Source organism: Caretta caretta, chromosome 6, assembly GCF_965140235.1.
Source record: "Caretta caretta isolate rCarCar2 chromosome 6, rCarCar1.hap1, whole genome shotgun sequence".
Taxonomy (NCBI): domain Eukaryota; kingdom Metazoa; phylum Chordata; order Testudines; family Cheloniidae; genus Caretta; species Caretta caretta.
The window spans coordinates 40,245,083-40,269,445 of NC_134211.1; the positions used below are offsets into that span (position 1 = coordinate 40,245,083).

General features: G+C 38.1%; 1 protein-coding gene across 4 annotated transcripts in view; it reads right to left on the reverse strand.

Annotated features, from left to right (window-relative positions):
- ELP4 (elongator acetyltransferase complex subunit 4) overlaps window positions 1–23,799 on the reverse strand; it is a 344,771-nt gene extending 320,972 nt beyond the window's left edge. Inside the window, exons 1-2 of one of the 4 annotated variants that reach the window (XM_048854605.2) lie at window positions 23,574–23,798; window positions 13,719–13,754 (exon numbers count right to left, since the gene is read on the reverse strand). In XM_048854605.2, the coding sequence (XP_048710562.1) occupies window positions 13,719–13,754; window positions 23,574–23,742 (205 nt within the window). In that variant the 5' untranslated portion in view covers window positions 23,743–23,798. Of the gene's footprint in view, window positions 1–13,718; window positions 13,755–23,573 lie in introns of all 4 variants that reach the window. The other 3 variants (XM_048854601.2, XM_048854603.2, XM_075129452.1) reach the window with 3 other exon arrangements.
- Window positions 23,800–24,363: the final 564 nt, after the last annotated feature.

Consider the following 24,363-nt stretch of genomic DNA (forward strand, 5'->3'; position numbering starts at 1 on the left):
AGGATGCAACTGGTTGTACCTAAGCCCCTGACTGACAGATGCTGCTGTTTATTCCCTCTGAAATATCTGGCATTGGCCACTGTTGGAAGACAGGATACCGGGTTAGATGGATCACTGGTCTGTCCCAGTATGGCCATGCTTATGGTTAAGTGTAATAAATGTTAAAATATACACAGGTGAAATCATGGTCCATTGAAGTCAATAGCAACATTTTCATTGACTTTAAAAAAAAGTCAGAATTTCACGCACTATGTAAAACAATGCCTTTATTTTAGCTTTTTCCTGTGTTGTTAGCTAAGCACCTGAATTCACTAAAAATTCAATCTCACTTGGTTTCATATGACTAAAACATTTACCATTTACTCCAAATTAACAGTGACTTAACTCAGATAAGACTAACTCTACATTAGTAGACTCAAGGAGCTAGCAGAAGCATTGGTAATGATTACATCGGTATCCCTTATGGAGGGAATTTAGCTACCTTTTATATCTCAAGTTTGTTTTTTGAGGTCTGGTTAGATCTTTGGCTGCTCCTGGAGACAAAAGGGAAAACAGCCAAGACTATCTCCTCACCCCTCCAACCAAGCCTAGGAGTGTGTGAATTTTCTCAAAAAAATTCAGACTTTGCTACAATAATTTATGCCTGTGCCACATTTTTATTAGGGAGTGCTTCTCACCAGAACATGAGATGAACTGGCTACAAATTGGCTTCCACATGGAGTTTAATATGTTGGTTTAAATCTAAAGTCCTAACCCTAAAAACCCTAGCTACCCAGAAATCAAGGTAATTACATGGTATAACAGTTAAAAAATTAAAATAGATAGGGACCCAGTTATCGGAGAGAAACCATCTGTCTCCAACCGTCTCAACTAGATCCTCTTCCATCTGAATGAGAAGGGTAAGGACCATGAGCATGACATTCTTCATGAGGGGTCTTCAACTTTGAAATATACTCTTGTCCTTGGTCCACCAGAGCCTGGATTTATTAAATCTTACAGATATGTCACAAAGCCCATCTTTCCTCATGAGGTTTTGGGGTAGGAGTGGGATGAGTCCCATCGACTTGAATGGAGCCAGGATCTCTCATGTTTATGGAATATGAGTTAATATTACATTTTGTGAAGATAGAATTCAAATACTATACACAATATCAAACTCTCTGTGCCATTGTTGTTACCTATTTCTTGATCATCAGCAGTGTGCTCCAACTTGTGCAGAACAAAATAACACAGTCCATGACCTGAGAAGCTTGCAATCTAAAAAGTTAGTCGTTGGGGATAGTACGGATCATTTAAGTAAACATATTTACACGTATACTTGTTATAACAGGCTACCTGGTTACAGTAGGTTGTATCATTTCTTATTCCTACCATACTAGAACAAAACTACAAAGAATATGAAGTGGACACCATGGTAAAAAGCATCACAAGCCCCCAACAACGACCACATCTAGGATCATGAGTGGTTTTGTTGCTTCATACATTTTTATGTGATACACTTATCACTTAATAAGAACTGGGGATCACTGAAGTCTGAGGAACTCTCAATTTCTCATATAACTCCAAAACAATATTCTGCAAAGCAATAAGGAATTTGCAATTTAGTCAAAAATGATATATTAACTCAGTGTTACAAAATGTCATCCTAACATTAGCTTTTCTTTCAGGCTACTTACATTGGCTTCCATCACACCGAACTTAGAGTAAGAATAGGAAAACAAACTGTCAGAGAGCAATCTAAATACAAAACAACTCAGTCTCCCTACAGTACTCAAAGGATTAAACGTGTCTCAGAAAGCCTTTACAAACAATGTATCCTGAATTGTTGAAGTCAATGCATCTGTAAGGATCCCTCAGTTCTTCAATTTGTCATATAGAGAATAGCTTTTTATTGATTCATTTCTAGGTCACTAAACTTTTCTTGTATTCAAAAGATCTAAAATGCACTCAGATAGGGCTTTTCTGATAGTGTCCATTGTACCCAGGCTTTAATTGTTATGTTACTATGCGAAGCCATAGGAACACAGCTCCGATTTTTTAAAATTGTTTGGTACAGGTATTTCAGCAGCATAGCAATTAGTTTCTTTCATGGGTAGAATATTTTGCAACTTTTCAACAATTTATCTGCTACAATAAATTTTTGTTTTCAATCAAAAAAGTGAAATGTCCCAAATTATTTCTTTAAATTTGTCTCCAGTTGTCTCCTTTTCTGCAAGAACCATCTCTATCCTAACAGACTGTGTTGATGGGGACTGAAACTTAAGCGTGTACTACTCTCACGAAGCTGTAGGCACTTAAGGCAGGACCCCAAATCTTTGGGTTTAGCTTTCATTCTAAACAGTACTCCCATCAGCAGCATTCACTATGCACCTTACCTCTAGCTGGTAAGGCACACAAGCACAGAAGAATCCTGCAGCTGCAGACTCTGTTCCTGGGTCCAATCATTGCAATTCAGACAAACATTCCACAGCTTCCCCTACTTTCTCTGAACAAAGAACATTTCCAAAGCTAAGTGGCAAGTGAGTAACTAGTGAAGCATAAAACTGCACAAGAAAGATTCTTTACCTAGAAGTTACCCATGTTGTCTACATGACAAATCCTCTCCTGACCCTGCAGTTTAGGAGAGCAGATAACTAGTTTATCATCATCATTATTCTCTGGTCTCCTCTCACAGCAGCTGACAGGAAAATATAGCTATCAATATACAGAAATGGTAACTCAGTGTAAGGCCTTGCTGAAACTGGAGAATAAGGAACCAATTCCCAATTCTTACTCTGTGCTTGGAGTAGGCTCAGAGAGCACATTATAGAAATTTTATTCCTCTTTTGCATCAATTGGCTAGGTTTACCACTCAGGGTACACCTTGCTGGCTGATTCACACCAGTAATATTAAAGAGGAAGCTACCAGCTCTTGGGAGGCACAGGCAAGATGTTTTAGAGAGGCTGCCAGAGCATGCAAGAAGACCCATTAATAGAGAAATAAAATGTGCCAGCTGGGCATTAGCTATAGTATATTTTAATGTGGCTACAACCTTATTTACAAGTTAAGGGCAAGCTCCCTAATGGAACTATACTGATTTACACCAGCTGAGGATGTGGACAAAAGAATACAAGTAAAAGAGTAAGTAAAACTGTATCCAACTGATATAAGTTATTCTTCTGTGAGGGGCTGGGTTAAGAAAAATTTGAGAAAAAACACATCAAAAAATCCAAAACAAACCGCTATGTGTGGATTAGGGCTGTCGATTAATCGCAGTTAACTCATGTGATTAACTAAAGAAAAAAAGAATCGTGATAAAAAAATTAATCACAGTTTTAAATTGCACTGTTAAGGAATAGAACAATTGAAATTTATTAAATATTTTTGGATATTCTTCTACATTTTTAAATATACTGACTTCAATTACAACACAGAATACAAAGTGTATAGTACTTACTTTATATTTTTTACAGTGCAAATATTTGTAATACAAATATAAACAAAAGAAATGTATTAGGTGAATTGAAAAATACTATTTCTTTTGTTTATATTTGTATTACAAATATTTGCACTGTAAAAAATATAAAGTAAGCACTATACACTTTGTATTCTGTGTTGTAACTGAAATGAATATATTTGAAAATGTAGAAAACATCCACAAATATTTAAATAAATGGTATTCTATTATTTTTTTAACAGCGTGATTAATCGCTTGATAGCTCTAGTGTGGATCATATTTATAGAGACCCTTTTAAAATGGCATGAGGGCCCACAAGATAGCGTTCTGCTTTTTAAATAACTACACTACTAGTTATCTGGGGAGAAAAAATGCAGCAATATACAAATACCACTTTTTGTAGAAAGTCTAGACAGGTTGCCCTAAAGCTGTCAAAAACTGTCACAATCCATCAGTATTGATTTTTTTTTCCTACAGACAATACAACAATATAGTGGTGTGACCTAAGGTGAGTCTTTCTTTGGCTACAAAACTTCTCACCAAAACTGCTGCAGGTTATGAGATGTGATTGTTTTAATCATCTTCAGTATCTGAAATTCCATTTAAAGATATTTTACTCATGTCCACAGTTACTAAGCTTGAGGGCATTTAGTCTGTGTCACTTGCATTTAATTAGCACACGCCAAAACCAGAGTTGGCAAACATATATATTACAAAAAGAAAAGGAGTACTTGTGGAACCTTAGAGACTAACCAATTTATTTGAGCATAAGCTTTCGTGAGCTACAGCTCCGATGAAGTGAGCTGTAGCTCACGAAAGCTTATGCTCAAATAAATTGGTTAGTCTCTAAGGTGCCACAAGTACTCCTTTTCTTTTTGCGAATACAGACTCACACGGCTGTTACTCTGAAACCTGTCATATATGTTACAATATTTGGCATTCAGCCATCAGGCAGGAAGGTGAATTTTGACATGTTGTATTTTGTATAATTATATTTGGCAAATCACTGATTTGTACCTCTCCAGAAATTACCTTTTTAAACTTTTTAAAAGGTGATAAAGTCAATTATATTGACAAGTGAAGAGTACCCTTATCAGTCAGGTTAAATTGCATGTCTAACAAAAATAAAAGTAGCTAATTAAAGTAGCTGAAACTGCTTCAAGGCTTAGAATGTACAAGAATAGTCCTGCCTCTAACAAAATACATGTTATGATTTAACATTTTTTTTAACCTGACCTCAGCTACCGAACAAAACCCTCTGATACGATAACCTTTAAAACCTTCAACTATCAGTGACCTCAACAAATGGCAAAAGCAACAACAAAAAAACTTAACTTTTTTAAAGTGTATAAGAATTGTGACATTCAATACAGGTTCCTATACTGTGTGCACCACTGTGTTAACTGAGCCCCTCGGAACTTCAGTACCTAGTACTGTCTTTAGAAATTAGGCATGTAGCATGATTAAGGTACACATTTTAAAAATTAAAAAAACAGGACACTTTCCTGGTGATATTTTAAGGTTCGGACACTTAAAAAAAAATATATGCTGTTGTCACTACTTTCAGCTCCTGACTCAGAAACAAGTAGTACATATTTCTCAAAGTTCATGATTTTTTTCCAGCAACATAGCATTCTGAAGGAGTTTAACATGAAACACTGAACAAATGTTGTTAACATTCACTTTCAGCAAAAGAACAGTTTTAATAGCGTCATTCAACTTTTCACTTCACTCCAAAAACTGTTCACAACACTGAACACTGGTTCCACTGGACTATTTGTTTCTGGTAAACACAGAGCAAGTTTTACTTGGTATAGCAAAACATCTTGAACAAACAAAAGAAGTTTTACAAAACCAAATGTTCTGATTAATTAAATGAATTGGGAAGTTAGAGGTGTCCCCAAAGAAGTTCCTAGGATACTGGAAAATTAGATGAAAAATTAGTACATACGGTCACTTCAAGCATGGTAAAAGAAGAGATAACACAAAAGAATTAATAGAATTCAGTTTAACTGGGAATCAAGATGTTCTCTGCTATAAAGTAGCACTGCTAGAAAACTTAACGTGTAAAATATTATTTGGCATACAGTATGTATATATTTTAAAGATTGTCCAGCAACCTATATTATTGCATCTCTAGAGAACCATAATAATTGAGACAAACATTTTAATACCTTGAATCTACTATTACTTGGTTAAATTAACCAGGATAATAGGTGTCAAATAATGAAGATGAGCATTTAATTTGCAAAGGGAGCTAATCTTAGAATAATGCAATTTATCCTTGCCTTAGAGAATGTTAAAGAATTTAACCTTTTTACTATACTTGGAGTACAATGCTGAAGGATTCTCCTAGGAGGTTTAACACTGACAGCTTCAATCCTGTGAAATATAAAGCTTGCCTAGACTAATCTCATGACAGGATTTTACTGTTCTTCTGTATTATTGATGAGCCATTCTAACAATCCAGTTACAATACTCACTATGCTAGCTTTAAAACCAGTTTCAAGATCTTCAAAGTAGTTACACATGAGAAAATACAGTTTTCTTGAATGTCTTTTGTATAACATTATTTGCTTCAGAATTGCTTGAGAATTTTTTTTATTTAAGTCTAAAATGTTAAATTTTGGATCTCCCACATTTCCAGATATTACCTTTATGTTAATAATGCCTCTGTTGCTTCTTTTTTTATATCTGGTATCTAATGAATGACTTCATAACCCATGAATGAGAATTGCTAGTCATGCACTCGGAGAAAGTCATGAGGTGAAATCTTAGCTCTACTGAAGTCAATGTGACTTTTGCTGTGGACTTCAGTGGGATTTCACTCATCTTTTCCTTAGGCTGATCTGATTAGATGCCTTCTCAAATCCCTTAGTAGCTTCCCATTTTACCACATCAAGTGCAAGAGCCTCAACTTCATTTTCAAGCCCTGCATAATCTTGTTCTTGTCTACATTTTCGCTCTCCTTTCTTCCCACTTGTTTAGTTCCTTTACTACTTCCAATCCTTATTGCCCCCCTTTCATTTACTTTTCCCACTCTGTGCCTTCTGCCTGCTTTGTGGCGGACCATTTTGCTTGGAGTGGCTTGTCACCTGATCCCAAATCCCTTCGGTCTCCTCTAGCAGAACCTTCTGCAGAATCCATTCCCCCCCCAAAAATCCTACCATCGTTTTCAAACCTCAACATGGCAGAAGTATTGCCCAGCAATTTTGACCTTGCCTAGACTGTCTTCAGGGTGAGAACCTTATCTTATTATTTGTTCTGTACAGTGCATGTACTTATGGCACTAGAATTATAAGTTTCAGTATCTTGAGATATACCATATTGTAACAGGCTATGGGAGAACCTAGCATTAGAAAGATCTTGACCTTCATGCTCTGACACTATAGACTGCCCTTCTCATTTACTCAACACAGTTCTTAGAAATCTCAGACACTTTCCTCTGTTGATTTTATTCCAGTTTCTCCACCTGTTCTTTTTTGGGTTCCTCTAACACTAGTAACCTCAACATGATATTCCACAGGATTTCTGCCTTAAACTATCATCCCTATTTCACTTGGACAGCTCTTTTCCAAATTTAGACTTGAGTTGGAATATCAATTGATAGTCTATATCTGCTTAAGATCCATCATTGTCCTAGCCGTCTGTCTGCCTTAGTCTGATCAACTACTAGAGGTGGAATGTTTCCCCCTCTCCCCCCCCACTCAACACATGAAAAACTGCTCTCCTATCAGCAAGTAAGGTTAGTGCACGTCAAGCCTTCCCTTCCCTCCTGGACTTTAATCTTTAGTTAGAAAATCATAGACATGAAACCCAGACTCTTAAAACTTTAGTATAGCTATACAATAATGATAATGAAATACTTAAAATTCCAAAAGTAACTCAGGAGGATGTTAAAACAGGAGCTAATGAAGACTGACATTTTAAAATCAGCAGCTCTGGATAACTTGCATCCAAGAGTTTTAAAAGAGCTGGCTGAGGAGCTCTCTGGATCGTTAATGTTGATTTTCAGTAAGATCCAGAAGACCTTGTGAAAGCTAATGTTTTGTGCTAATTTTTAAAGAGTGTAAACAGAACAACCTAGGTAAATATAGGCCTGTCAGCCTGAGATCATTACCAAGCAAAATAACAGAATGACTGATACAGGACTTGATTAATGAAGAATTAAAGGAGGGTAACAATCAACACTACTCACCATGGGTTTTTATGGAAAATGGATCCTCTCTAACTTGTTGATAAACTAACTTTTTTTGATGACATTACAAATTTGGTTGACAAAAAAACAGTATTGATGTAATTGGCTTGTGTAAGGCATTTCACTTAGTACTATATGACATTTTGATTAAGAAATTAGAATGATACAAAAATCAACATGGCACATGTAAAATGGATTAAAAAACTGGATCAAAATGTAATTGTAAATGGGGAATAATGACTGAATGGGTGTGTTTCCAGTGGAGTTTTGCAGGGGCCGGTTTTTAGCCTTCACTATTTAACATTTTTATCAATGACCTGGAATAAAACAGTCATTACCAATAAAGTTTGTAGACGATACAAAGATTGTGTGAATAGTAAATAATTAAGAGGACAGGTCACTGATACAGAGTAACCTGGATCATTTTGTAAACTGGAAGCAAGCAAACAATATATTTTAACGTAGCAAAATGTGAAGTCATAAATTTAGGACAAAGAATATAGGTCATACCCACAGGACAGGGGACTCTATCCTGGGAAGCAGCGACTCTGAAAAGGAATTGGGGGCCATGGTTTATAATCAACTGAATGTGAGCTCCCACTGTGAATCAGTGACCAAAAGGGCTACTACGATCCCTGGTTGTGTAAACAGAGGAATATCCAGTAAGAATACGGAGGTTATATTACCTCTGTATTTGGGACTGGGGCAACTGCTATTGGAATAGAGAGTCCAATTCTGGTATCCACACTTCAAGAAGGATGTTGATGAACTGGAGATGGTTCAAAGAGCCACAAGAATGTTTAAATAATTGGAAAACATGCCTTATAAACCTGAAGAGCTCAATTTATTTAGTTTAACAAAAAGTAGATTCATGGGTGACTTGATCACAGTCTATACAGGAGGAACAAGATGCAAAGGCTGGAAGTTGAAGTTAGACAAATTTAGACTAGCAACAAGGTGCACATTTGTAACAGGGAGGATAATTAATCATTGGAACAATTTACCAAGAGTTATGGTGGATTCTCCATCACTGGAAATTTTAAAATTGAGATCGGGTATTTTTTTATAAAGGATATTGTCTACTCAAACAGGAATTAATTCAGGCAAGTCCTATGGCCTGTGTTATACAAGAGGTAGTAACAGATTATCACTGTGGTCCCTTTTGGCCTTATAATCTTTGATAACTAGATATAAATGATTAAATCTCTTAATATTGTGAAGCCATATCTTGGGCAGATGCTTGATGTCTTGGAACTACCGCCAAACAGAGTATATCCTTGTTCACTCTTTGGCCATACTTGCACAGATTTTAATTCCAATAAAAATCTTTTTGAAGTTAGATTTGAATGGTCAAAGAGACTAAATTACCTCTTAGTTGTAAAGATGGCTACTGTAGAACTGGCTTCAGGTATATTAGTATAGCAGAATGGGGAAGACTGTACTTCTGTTACCTATACTGAACCAGTTCTGTGGTGCTTTCCTAAGTACTAAAATGTACATAAAAAAAAATTAATGCTGCTAAAAAGGCTGCACCCTTTATATATCATTATGGTTGTAATAATTTGAGTCAAACACAAGCCAATTCATTGTTCCCAATCGATTTATAGAAGCATATAACCCAGTCCACTTTACTGAATATCCTGAAATATGTCAGTTTGTACTAAAACTTTAATACTTTTTTTGGTATTGTGTGTGTGTGTGTGTGTGTGTAAGATACAGGCTTTGTGAATAAAAGTGAACATCTTTTCTTTCCAGCCCCAACTCTGCAGGCACTGAGATCAGCGCTCAGGTATTTGTCCACACTGAATTTTATTTTATCCTGTGGAAAGACAGGCAGCATTGGTTTGAGGAAGGACTAGATAATTTTTTTTTTAAAAGTAAGAAATAGGGAAAATTCTATTTTCCCTGTGAATTTTCATTCTAACCCTCCATGTTAGACAGCCTTCATAGTGGGACATTCCCCTTTGCCACAGCAATGGGAGGCAGACCAGATCTTTGCTCTGAATTTGGGCTTAGGATCACTGCTCAGAAAGAACTCTTCAGAACAACAGCTTCCAAAGCTGAAAAATATTAATTCTATATAAAGTGCTATCCAACTCAAACCATTTACAACAGAACCTTGATATGAAAAAAATTAGCAATTTTCCGGAGGAACACCTTTTTCCTTTTCACACTATTTAACAAGCAAGCAAGGAATAGCCAGGTGAAAAAAAAAAAAACAAAAACAAAACCGACCACCCCTCCCCCTCACTCTGGACATAATGCATTCTTCCAAGGCATGATCAGACGATCTGATACGGAGAATCCTAGAAAGAAAATTTACAAGAGAATTTTTCTTCTCAGTCCCCTCCATGTCAGAGCAGGGATGTAGAAAGCAGTAAATCACCCTAGGCAAGGAGGGACTCAGTTTACCTGTGTAGAACTGAACAGGAACTTAAGATTTAACAGCCACCCTGTTGAGGAACAGACTTCTACCAAACCCTGTATCAGATGGGGTAAGAGTGTAACTTTATAGTATTAAGAAAGTCTAGATGGAAGACCCTGTAAGTAACCTTACAAAGATCCTGATAAGATGTGTGTGATCTCTCTATTATTGCTCTTTTCACAAAGTGCGTAGTAATAAGAAGAGTCATACCTGAGGCTTTGAATGCCTCTGCTATATACGCACACCTTTATTCCTCTATAGACTCCATTCACATTTAACTTATGTACTTAGGGTATTTGTTTCAACCAGAAGAGCAACAATAACACTTTCTATTATGTGAGGAAGACTGGTATTTTTGGGAATGGAGGCCTAATTAGTTCACAGAAGTCCGAATGTGTAACTGGGGTTTCACTCCAAGCATACCAAACTCTGTAGCTTCCTTGGACAAGGAGGTGCCAGGTAGGCAAGATCCTCTTCTCACTGAAAGTAAGAGACCTACCAACTGTGAAGTTGAAAAGCTAGTTCTAATAGAAGTTATTATGATTTTGATCTGTGGGCTAGGAGAAACTGCATCTTGACAGTGGACTGGAAAGAGTAGTCGTTCTCAGGAACCTGTTATCTGACTGCAATAAGAAATTTTCCTGGTTTTCTTAAAGTACAATATGCTTGCAGTCACTGACTTGTCTTTCTAAAGAGCATTGGGCTTGAGTCCGATGATCAGGCCAACTTGTCCTTTGCTTCAGCTGACTTTGCCCTTATGTATGTTCTTTGTAACATTAGTATCTAGATCTCCAGTTTATGACAGACATCATTTGTATATTTCTTCTAAGATGCTAGGTGGCTGCTGATCACCTCCTTAGAATGAGAAACTGTAGTTCCTTCCTCTCAGCTTCCCAGATGACGAATTAGCAGCATGGGATATCCGTTCAGAATAGGCCCTTTTTAAGAGTGCGTGCATGCGCTGGAAGTTTTAAAGAAGGTTCCAATTACGCTTCTCAGACCTGACTGAGGAAAGATCTAAGGTTTAATAAGATTATAATCACGGTGGCCTGTTCCTTCACAATATTCTTTACCATCTTTACTCTCAGTGACTGAGGGGTGAAGGCACAAAGGAGATCTTTTAGCCCACTTCTTACGGCTTGTCTACACTGGCAATTAACAGTGCTGCAACTTTCTCTCTTGAGGTGTGAAAAAACACCCTCCTGAGCACAGCAAGTGGCAGTGCTGTAAAGCACCAGTGTATACAATGCCCTAGTGCTGGTAGCTATGCCGCTCATCGAGGTGTGTGTGTGTGTGTGTGTGTGTTTTTTTTTTTTTTTAAAAGAGTGCTGGGAGAGCTCTAAGGTTGTCTTGAGTGATAATTTAGATGCTAGAGTTTTGTGAGGCCTATAATTGGCCGTTCTACTTGTTCACTCAAAGCCATGTTTCTGAAGACTTAACAATGGCTGCTGAGCCTTTTGTAACATGATGAGAAGGTCATCCAGACATCATCTCTTCCTTTCACTGGAAGGAAGCAAAGATAACTTCTATACTGATATTCACAAATGTAGTATAAGTTCCAAAAGGGCTCATGAAACCTCATTGAAAATACTTCTTGTTGTAGCAGAAGCTAAAGTATTTCTGGGTAACTCTCCCCGATCATATTTTCAGTAGGACTCCAGGTTTATTTTCATACTGTGAAGTTCTGGGAAGATAATGCTGTAATGATGGATTTCATATATCCACCTGGAATATTAAACCCTTTATGGACTTGAGATCTAAAATGGACTATATACCACTGTTTCTCTTTGTACCACAAAAAGATCTTCTGCCCTTTCCAAAAATATCTGTCTCTCCTCAGAACTGGTTCTATATTGTTCCAACGTGTAGGAGATGAACCATTCACCCTTCACCTTCTGATTCTAGAAAGGGTCTTGCTAATAGTGTTGGTTCATTTTCATTTACTTCGGGGAAAAGATAAACTTGGCCAAGAGGCAATGATTGAATTCTATAGTTCTTCCGAATATCCTTCCACTGATTATTTTTAACACCCATTTTCTGAGGTGGTTCACTCCCAGACGAAACACTCTTCATTGGGGTGGACCTGGGGGAAATCTGCCCAGACTTGGAAACCCAAAAACAAGAGAAGCTTTTGAGATTACATAGTTTTCCTTGCTCTCCCAACTCTCATGAAAGGCAGCAATGCCCTCTTCTTAATGTGTAATCTCTACATTGGAACCTGGTGCAACAGCTTCAAAGAAAACACCAATGACATAAGGGAGTTTGAATATTCTCTCATTGAAAGGAGGGAGGGACTTATTCCTTCACCTAGAGACAAAGTTACTCAGGGCTTATGCTCCCTACAGTGTTTAACAAAATAGTTGGAAGGATCTCAGAGTTTAGTTTTCTCCTCTTTAAAGGATCTAGAAGTGAGACTCTCTCATTACATATTTCAAGTTTTTGTGCTGTCCCTTTAGGAACTGAATTTGCAGTATCTATCCTTCACCAGTCTCTTGGCCAATCCCCTGTGAGAAGGCAGAGAGCAGGTTACTATTGAGATTGAAAGGACAGTCTTCAGGCATGCATCCTTCAGGTTTCTCTAAAAAAAAAAAAAAAATGTAACCATTTTATGACATTTTGTGGGACTCCTGCAGGATGGAAGGCAGAGAAAAGACAGGTCTACAATCCACGCTAAATCATTTCACCTCATGCTCCTTGCTGCTAGGTCCAGGCTGAGCAGGGGACAACTGCATAGAATTAGGAATGAGCCACAGCTATTGGAAACAAATGACTCATTTGGTATCAGAAAGGTCACAGAAGCTGACATGCTTTGCACCCTTTTTAATCATCTTAGCATGGATCTTGCCTACATGCTGGCTGTAAGCAGGTATTTCTTCACTCCCGGCTCCCCCTCACCTTGCCTCCACCCAAGATTCATAAGGCTCCAACTTCCCTACTTGCTCTGCCAGCTGTGGCAATAGGGGGTCCCATTCTCAAGGGAGAGGTAGTAGGGCTGTGGAAAACTTAATTCCAGTTCTAGGACACTGATTCTGAACTGGTCTCAGTGAAGGGAGCTTCCATGTGGCCTGCTCAACTCTCTCAGTGTAGACCTTGCCCACACATGGCTAGGAGCCAGGTTTCAGTGTGGCCTGCTTAGCTGTCTTGGCATATACCCTGCCCACATCACAGCTGGATGCAGAGTTCCTGTGGTCTGCTATCTCTGTTGGCCATTTCTGAGGGAGGAGGGGAAGAAAGTTGCTATCCTTCAAACTCTCCTCAGAAAGCCAAAGTTTTAAGTTTAGCAGTTTTGTGGAGAAAAATCTCAAAACCAATAAAGGCAGAGAAATTTAGTTTAATGGGCTTTTATAAGATTTTAAAGCTTTGCTACAAAGGGAAACCTGGACTATGCCATGCTTGCTGCTTGGAGGCGAGAATTCTGGAGAGTTCTTCCCAACCGGCAGTCCAAAGCCCAGGTTCAGAGCAAAAATCTGGTTTGCCACTAACTGCTACGGAGATGAGGAATGACCGACCATGAAGACAGTCAAACATGGAGGGTGCTGAGAATTAAAGTCTGAGTGAAATTAAAAAAAAAAAAAAGAGATTGTAATCATAGCTATATAAAATATTAGCTAAGTGCAACAAAAGTATAGCACAATATATTCACACATTCTGTACTAACCAATAAGAAGAAGGGTTCCAACAGCTAAACCTCCACCTGGAAACAAAACAAAAACCAAGAATAAGATGAGACTACATTTTAATGTTACCTTAGAGAACAATTAAGCTTACTTAGTTTGTAAGTCAAAGAAAGATGATATAGCAAGTTTAAAAATGTAAATGTGAACAACATTTTAATTACCTTTGCAAACTTCCTACAATTCACTATTATGAAATAATTACATATTACATATAATTATATATTACACATTACAATTACTTTCAAAATATATTGTACTATTCTCTTTATATGAAAAGATCCTGCAGAGATCTACACAACTGAGCTTAAGTACTGCAATAATGTTGTAGAGCCTTAATCAAACACTTACTTTAGTGGGACTACTCATGTGAATAAAAATGTGCAGGATTGGGTCCATATTTAACAGCGATTAATAATACTAACTCTACAGCCACCAATTAACTATGCAGAGTACCTCAACAAGGGCTCATCCAACTCGCATTGATGTCAACAGGGAAAATTCTGGCTACACTGAAGTAAATGATAAAAACTTTGACTTCAGTGGAGCCAGATTTCACACAATGAGAGTCGAATGAGACCTTTAAGTACATAAAATCTGAGAGATTAAGCTTGTACTCAAAAAGCATTTCCTTGTTTGACACTTCTCCTCTAATATCTAGAGGCCTGCCTGGATAAACATAACTGGTTGTTAAAAAATAAGGATACACTCCATCCTCTTTTTTAGCTAAGAGCATCAATATTTTTCTATTCCCATTTTGTTTAAATAAAAAGTCATTATGTACCAATCACTGATGATCAAATGAACATAGCAAAAAACTGATGTTAGCTGAAATTAATATTCAGTTTGAGAAACCTATCTTACATCTTAGTACACTTGAAAGAACAGTTGAATTCATTACTACACATTTTGAATTGTGACTACATTAGAGTTGATTTTCTTGATCCCCACCTCAGAATTTATAATATCAATGAGGTCATTCCATCAGTCAGTTTTATAAAGTGAGCATAATATTTACCAGCCCAAACATAAGCCTCCACAACCATCCTTTTAATGAAAAAAAAAAAAAAGCTACCATTTTGCACATTTATAAAAAAAAATTCTTTACATGGGACAAGTAGAATTTTGCAAGGCTAGTATAAGTGGCCAGTCTCCTAAAATAAGTAATTCTCTTAAAAATAAAGAAGAGTGTTAACTATCCTTAACAGAACTGAAGTGGAAGGAGGACAGTGAAGGAAAAAAGTTGTTTTAGAAACCACTACTACAATGGCAGAGAATAGACAGCTCACTATGAAAGAAATCTTACAAATTTACACATTTTTATGAAGCAGCCAAATATGAAAGTGGGCCTATGTTTGTCCCAGCTGTACAACTAAAACATTCACTGCAGCAAACAAGGCTATCCTACCTGTATGAAGTGATAAAACATTTTTATAATAAATTTAGTACTGCAAACAGTTCTGTATGTTTTACTGAATTATATTCTGAGGAAATAGGGCAACTGAGGCTTTGTCTACACTTGTGGCGGCATATAGGGTATACGTAGCTACAAGCTGAAGTGAAAGGCAGTATTGAAGTGTATCCGTATTGCCCTATGTAGCTGCTCATGACAGAGAAAGGCTCTGGTGTGGGAGGCAGTAAGGAAAGACTTCAGCAGCTCCTTGCTGCAGAAGCCTCTCTCTGCTGCTTCCCTGCTGCCAAAGCCTTTCCCAGCTTCTGGAGCCTTTCCCAGGAGCAAGGAAAGGCTCCAGCAGCAGGATGCTACATTGCTAAAAATAGCAATGTAGATGTAGGAGCCACTGCTTTAGTGTGTGGAGAGCTGTGTAGGGTAGTCAATTATTTTTTGTTAAGATCCAATTTCTTGATCAAGGTATAGTTAAGGTCCAGACTCCAGAGAAAATAACTCAACAACAATAAATGAGTAAAAAAAAATATATACATATTTCAGGGTCCGTTCAAAAGTATCTGGCGGTCTGGATTTGGCCTGCGGTCCACCTATTGAGTTCTCTTGTTGTAGGCTAATATTCTGGCATGCCTTTACTCACCTAAGCAACGCCTCACCATCTATATTGCTATTTACACCCATGGTAGGGAAGCATGCAGTGTCGGTACTCTATATGCCGCCCCAAGTTTAGGAAGAGCCCAATGGTTACTATTTTGCAGTAAGAAATTTTAGTTAATAAATAACTTTCAATAAATTCTGTATCAGCTAATACTTTTTCTTATTTAAATATTCCTGTTCTAATTAATTTAGCTATTATACTGACTACACAATTTCTCTTTAGATTTCTTACAGATTACACACACTCACACACATATAATTAAGTATTTAAGTGTTGCTCAAACCAAAAAAGGTACTTCTGAACAGCTAATACGTACATCAACAGTTATCACTATCAATTTAAAAAAAAAACAAAAACGATGTTGTATCATGTGTGAGCTACAAATGGAATAAATACCAGCTGGAAATATATTCTCTTTAAAAGTTGTTCCTAGAGAAAGCTCCATGGTCAAAGTGATCTTGCTAACTATTTTCCATCTGTGTTCAAGAACTTGTTTGATGCACATTGTACAAACTATTTCCAGGGCAAATTAAGTATGGTTTACGTTATTAACATCTTAAGAGTATGCACATGGGGTGTGATTTGAGTGGGGGGAAAGGGGGGCTTATGGGGGAAACAAAGGGAAGGCAAGAAGTTGGAAGTGTATAGGGATATCCTATTTTCCCTGGACATATACTAATAATTACTGTTGAGGTGAATAGGTGATAGCTAAGTGGAGATGAAGAGAATAGATAAGAGAGCTTTAGGAATAAGTCTGATATCTAAGCAGGCCTCGTCCTAGAAAATATCTTTTGAACTATTGGTCCAGCTATTTAAACTTTATCCAAAAAGTCAAACTGACTTAAGCCCAAATATGAGGACTTTTTAAACTTATGGTTTGGTACAAATAAACTAAGGTGCAACATTTAAAATCTCCGCCAGAAGTTTAGAAGGAATAAATTTAGGCCAAAAATTTCAGATCAAAGTGTCTGAAATGAAGCTCCTAAATTGCTTTTTGAGTATTTCAAGGACCAGCCCAATTTTCAAAAAGGCTGGTCAAGCAGAAATTCCACTGGCAACTGAAAGATGTTCAGCACATTAATACATCTTCAGAACCTAACTTTATGAAACCAGGTTTGAGAATTCTGGCCTTAGTGTCAAAACAAGTTTAAATTATCTATAAAGAGAGAGAAGATCTGACACCCCCCCCCCAAAAATCTAAAATTACTTCCATGTTTTATACTGGGAGAAAAACATTTTAATTTGTATTTCAATTTGCTCCTCTAATTCCTTATGAGCATTTATTAAGGAACCATAGAAAGTTGTGATGGAAAAATATAATCAATGCAGTTCTATCATGCTATTATTGTTAACTAGTCTGCTAAGGTGTTTCACATTTGCCAATATAATACAATTATATCTTCTTCTAAAAGCAAATGTAGAGCTCATTGAAGATGCCAGTGGAGGCATAGAGGCTGAAATCCCCTCTCCACCAAACAGGTAGAGTCACGTACAAAGGTAATTACTTCCTAAGCTCTTGATAAGAGCGTCAACCCTGGCCTACATGGACCACCTGTAGGGATAGGCATAGGCATAGTTCATGCTATATGCCAATTTAGTGCCTGATACAACTCCAGCTGATTTCAGTAAGAAATGGAATCTTTAGCTTTGCTGCTGTGACTATGAACATTAGTACCAATTGCAATGTTGGGAATACATCCAAAAGGAACTGGGACCAAGATCACAAACCTGTTTTATACAGGCCAAATAATCATCAGTGGGCAACTTTCAGTCACTAACTATCTCATCCTTAGTGGTGATGGAGAGGCAAAATGTCCTGCATCTATTATCAATCTACATGAATTCATTTTTAACTCATTGATGTTGCTAGAATTGTTCTCCACAACCTGATAAGAGTCAGCAAGTGATTTTAAATTCAATACAACAATAGAGAATACCAGACCAGGCAACTTCCAAATATATCAGTTAATTTATTTTCACATTACTATACTTTTTTCATAACTCCAATATTAGCTAGACACAACATGTCTAAAAATTGTCACCAGTGCCTTTGACTGTTGCAACGCGTTGTCAACAAAAATGTAGAATAAAAAAGTGGTTCTGGATATTTTTGTTTTAAAGAAGTGGTGTGGTTCTTCTTATGTCTATTAGCAACTGTTTTAATTCAATATTCTTTCCTTTATGGTCCAGTCTATTGATTATGATTGTGGAATTAATGTTGCAACATGAAGTCTGAACGGCAGGATACTTGGTGGATATACACCACGATGAAGGTATGCTAATAAGCAATTGTAAATTAAGAAAATTTTGTATACATACAAAATAAGTTAGAAACTATAGAACTGGAAAATATTAAACATTTAAACTTAAACCTAAGCCCAGCTGCAAAGTCAATAAAGGATCCAATCCTTCCGAAAGTTCAGGAGTGTACAGTACAGCATTACGTTAGGTCCATTTCTAATTTTACTGAAATACACAAATTTAACTAAGTGTGCTAATAGAGCAAATTGAGCTATTAACCCAGGATATCAAACTGCTGCATGCCAGGAAGAGGTCAGAATTGGGATTTTCCAAGTGACAAGAAGCAAAAAAAATAGCGATTTTTAGTGATCAAATATTCTAACAGAAACTGGGGAGGCGGGGAGAGAAAGAATAAAAGCACCTTCAGTACAATTTCCAAAATATAACTAATCAGAAGAATTATTTACATAGTTACATAATAGTAACATCCAACAGAGCAAATCCCATCTGACAGTTTTGCATCTTCTGTAGTTATGGTTAAAACTACAGGCAAAAATATATGGTGAAATACATCATCATCATCGACTGTTCAGTCAAAATTCACTGTACTTGCATGCAGGGATATTACTATACATTTACCTTTCAACTACACAGAAGTCCCAGGACTTCTGTAGCAGTCACAGAAGTGACAATATTGTCACCTCATTTGCCATCATAATATCCTTCTTCCATTACATTTTGAAAATTACATTGTGACATCAGCATGTCAATTTCAGCAGTAAGTCACTGTGCCATTGTATAACTGCACTGTATAAAGAACTCATATTGTGATTAAATCCCCATTTGTATCACAAAGACTAAGCCACACTACTTAGTCAGATCATATAATTTCTTATTAGCAGTTATGGCAAACAACTTTAATCAAACATTTTACACTACACCTACAAACTTTCTAGCTAGTCAGCGACTGTTAGAATTATTCTACCTTTTTAAGTATACAAAATTATTCTGAATTCTTTCAGATTGTTGTTGCACTTTATTTGCTCAAAAGTAAAAAATAGCTATAGATGGGGCCTACAAAAAGTATTCCAAAAGTTCAATATGCCAGTTTGAATGTTAATGTCTTATGTTAACTGTGCAACAGAACAGTAGATTGAATGGGAGTTTTTCTTCCCAAATCAGAGGAGTGAACAATTTAGTGCAGGGCTAAAAAAAGTCTTTTTTTTTTTTTTTTTAAAATGCACACCATTATGAAGAACATTATTTGTTTAGCACCAGCAGTGTACTTAGCTCTGTGCAATACACAAACAGCTCAAGCCTCAAAGACCTTACGAGACAGTAGTTACACACACAAAATGGGACAAGCTCAGAAATCCACAGGTAATTATATATATATATATTTTATCATCACCATTATCAAGATTTTAAACTCTCTTCTCATGTTCATAGCAGAAGCAGCACATTTTAAAAACAGTAACTTGTACTGAGAGGGTGCTGGATTGACAAATTGTCAGCAAAATCAGATTTTAAAAAAAAAATAAGTTACGTCTCAAGGATTTTTTTTGCACACTACCACTTTTTACAGGCCAGACTTTCAGTACCTGCCTGAGTATTTAGGGCATAAAACACAACCCAGCTTGGCATTTCCTAGGATCAGAGGATCATTTTACTGTATCTCTGTAATAAATACTTTAAATAACTTTATTGTATTAGATGGTATATGAAACTAGTACGTGGTTACCATGGAATTTTCACACACACCTCTCTCTCTATACGTGGAGAAACAAGTGAATTGGTGTGAAATAGATTGGAGAGAAAATAGAAAGCTGACAGAATGAAAGGAAAGAAAGGTTATTTTAAAATGCTTCAAAATCTTTTTGAAGGGCCCTATTACTGCTATGCATTTGTAACTTGTTTGTTCCTCAGTTTGGCAACTCAGTCCTTTATGTATGGTACTGGTTATCATGGTTCTAGTTGAGAGCAGGAGAGAACAAGCAGTTCATTTTCTGCACCACCATACAGATCTGAGCCTTGAATAAGAAAAAGAGAATTGTTGAAACTGCACAGAAAAGATTGAAACTATAATATAAATCATGTATCTCTTATAGGATGCATTTGGAAGGAGAAAATACTGATATGATTTTGGAGAACAATGTTTTCCATTGAAGAGTGGAATAGACAGAAGAATTATCATATGATATATTCCTGCTTAGAGCATAGACAGCTTTATTATGTATTTAAAAAATACTGACAGAAATGGAAGTCTACTAGAAGTATGAATCTGTCTGATGTAAAGGGAACAGTAAGTTGATAAAATTAGGAAAAACCATCAGTAAAACTAATATTTAGCATTTGTATAATATTTTGCATCTTCAGTGCTTTACAAATACTATCTTGGTTGAATCAATTGAGACAGAAAAGCTTTCAGTATATGACATATACTCTACAAGACAATGACAGTTTATAAAATGTAACAATATATTTCTATGGGCCACAGCTCCCTAACTCAAGCCTGTGCCTAACTCAGGATACGAGTAGTCCCACTGACTTTAACTGGACTACTTGTGTCCTTAAAGTTAGGCACAGGCTTCGGTGCATTGCTGGATCAGAAACTTACTGCATTTAGCTGCCCCTCTCTTTCTGGAGAAGAGAAAGTTAAAGAAAAAAAATTGCAGTAGAACCAGTTCAACAAGTATACAGAGGGCAATTTAAATTACTATATAGTTCTCTTCAAGTTCTATCTTTGCTTAATGGTTTCTTAACAGTTTCTTTTTACTGCTGTGCTAATGCTGGGATACAGGCTGTAACTGTAATTACAAGTGTATTTTTACCAGCATGATTTCACTAACTCCTATTTGCGATGTCTGGGGATAATGCTGTGTCTCTGTGTTGGAACTTCCATACTATATGAATGGAAATGATCATGCTAAGAAGTATAATGAATAACTCTCAGTCTTAGAAACCCAAATGAAAGACTGATATGCAAAGCGAGGGATACAATAAAAAAAACAATGTTATGTGAAATACTATGGAATTTCTTCAACATAAAGACAAAACAAAACAACAACCACCCACAAATAAAAAGCCACCCCACAAACAACTTCTTGAGTCAGCATTTCTCACAACAGAGGATAGGATTTGCATGGAACAGATTTGGTTCAAAAATCAAGTTCATGAATGAAGTGCAGGACAGGAGTAGCTGCTTTAAAAATAAAAGGTCATTTTAGCGTAGAAGAAAAAGGACACAGCTCCCCACTGTCTAAAGTGAAAAGAGTATTGAACAGTTGTTTAAAGTAGTGATATACAACTGTATTTAGTGTACTTTTAACAGGTATGTTGGCAAAGTTTGGGGGACAATGTAGCTAGTCACTGACAAGCCTCACCACAACCCTAATGGTCCCTATTCTATCCTAGATCTGTACCTATTACAAATGCTCTTTTTAACATATGCCTCTTGCTTTAACATTCACACACTTGTTCCTTGGGGTAGGGAGCTTACACAAAAACACTTCTTTGAAGCCCAATTGTGAACGAAGGAAGTTTGTGCACGGTGTTATTGTAAATATCTTCTGCAAAATAAAGGAGTTTTTTCAAAACAACAACAAAAAACAAACAAAAACACACTATAAGTCCTGATAACAATGAAATACAATATACTACATTGTCAATTATTTATCTGTGAAATTGTTAGTAGGCAACAGGGAGAAAATCTATACAGAGGTTTTCATGCATGCTGTAATCAATTTAGCAAGTGATCACATATATACAGCTGCAAGCTATATAAAGGAAGCAAGGAGAAAGACTTCCTTGAGGCCAGGAGGTTACTGAAGGTTCAGTGAAATGAATCTGAATTTTGCAAACCTGCCAGTCACCCATGGTTTGGATTCCTTCAAAAAAGGTTGTTTCAAAAGTTGCTACTTCTGGTGATGAAGGGCTTTCATGTGGTTCACCTAATATTAACATCTCACTAAGTTCTCATTTTCTCTCTCAAAATAAATATTTTTTCTAGAGGCTGGGAAGTTACTGAATGCTTAAAGACAGGGAAGAGATAGCTTAAATGGGGCACAGAGTATGTAGGAAGAAGTTTCCCTAATTCACCTTATCAAATGCAGCTCTAATCATTATGTAAGCAAGAAGATGGTGGCTCAGAAGATTGAAATGCACAGCATGGTACAGCAAACACAGACCGGTCAAACCCCACACTTTATAAAATAGAACATGCACAAAAATCAGGATGGTCAGTTTAGTTCTCTGACATTTATACTGTACTTTTCTTCTCGAAGTGCTTTATTTACAGTAGGAATAAAATGCAGCTACATGTCTCTCCCTTAAGAAGGATGTTTCTCTCTCCCTAACATGGATCACCATTCCTGGTAAGATAGCAGAAGTGTTCTCTCCTCCCTCTCTACATGATGTACAGCATAGGAAAGGGGGAGGATGCAGAAGAGAGATTTAGGACACCAAGGCAGAAGAATCATTTCCAAAGATCAGACACCATTCTACCATTTATTACCTCACCTGTAGATGCCCAAACATTGTAAAATGCTAGCCCTACAGATATCTGCCTCCAGGGATGAAAGGGATGAGTCATGCCTGTGACACCTGGAATTTAAAAACTTGTTTATACTGAGGATCTACCTAAACAGCTATTGACAATCAGTCATTAGGATAGCTGCACCAGTGCAAACCCCTAGCCTAGCATAGACAGGCAATGCCACTATTTGCAATGATGGAACTTGCCCATTTGAAATCTGTGTAAATTGTGCTGGTGCAAACCACACAGTATAGCAGTTTAACTAATTTACAAAAATACATTAATAATACTTAGTTCTTAGACAGTGCTTTTCCACAATGTTATAGAACTGCAGCTATACCAGTGGCTAGACATCAATGGCTGAAAATAGAGTAATTTAGATAGGATCTGAGCTGAGACCCTGGGCTTCAAACCCACAGTTCCAAGTTCATATCCAAAATGCTTCCAAGGTCTAACACCACAGAAGGTAACTACACTAGGGATGTATTTGGCACGATTTCATAATTTGAGGCTTAGTCCAGTAAACCACCCCCTTCTGTGACAGTCTGAATGTGTAAAGATTTGAAATAAATGAAGACTGAGATAGCAAGTGTCTCACTGGGAAAAACCAGGCACATCAAATCCTTCCACTCCAGAAAAAAAAAAAAAAAGTATAAACGGGTACGAAGCCCACGTGGCTCGGTGCACTCGTCTAACCCCACAAAGCAGGTTGCAAGGACCTTTACACGCATCTCCCCTACACCCCGCAAGAATAAGGAACCTCGAGGATGAGCGTCAGGTGAGGAGTCTCCCACGCCCCTTCCCCAAGTCAGCGACGCTTTGGGGAGGGTCGGACTGGCAGAAAGAGTCTCCCACAAATCGGGAGGCGGCACTGAGGCGGCTGCGGGTGTAAGGAAGGGAAGAGGAGCGGGCAAGGAATAGGAGGAAGGGAGCAGCCAGCAGGAGGGGGACAGTCAGCCAGTATCCTGCGCTGCGAGGCCGGGTCCCGGCTCTGAACCAACCTAGCACACAATCCAGGGAGGGGAGCCCGCTGGAGAGCAGCAGCTGCCCGTGGCGCACCGAGGGCCGGGTCCCCGCGATAGCGGCCAGGCGGCTGCTGGCAGGAACTTTCCGCTGGAAGCTAGTAGCCCCGTCACTCGGCGTCGCCCCGCCGGTCGCCAAGGCCGCCATCTTAGCTTCCTCCCGGTTGATAGGAGGAAAGAGGGCTCATTTTTCCCGGCGTCCCTTTCCTCCCCCTCTGCTTCGACCTATGGGGAGGCGGCTTGGGACGCTCGCCAGCCAATAGCAAGGAGCGTTGTTGGCAGGCCCTGTAGCTCTGGTGTGGGGGAGGGAGAGATTCTGAAGTTGCGGGTCAGGCAGGTAGGTGAGGGAGGGACGAAGGGGGAAGGCTGCGTCTTACCCCGTATCCAGGAATCGAGGGGGGTCCCCACCGCGGGTGTGAGACTGTAGGGTGGCTTCCCTCAGGAGGAGATTACGGGGGGGGGGTCTTTCCCTGACACCTCTGGGCCACTGCCTCCTCCGACCAGGAGGTTCAGGGGTGCGTGACACGGCGCAGGGTCCGGAGCTGTTGGCTCATCCCCTGAACGCCGGGCGCTGCTCTGCCGCTTCTGCTGGCTCAGAGGAACCCCGGGACTCGTGAGACGGGGAGGGGGGGGGCCACCGGGAAGGTGGCTCCAGCCCAGGGCTCGTGGAGCTCAGGATTCTAATCCTGAGCGGCTGACGGGTGGCCTTGACCAAGGCTCTGAGCCAGCCGATCCGTGTCTGCGTGAAACCACATTGACTTTAGAGATG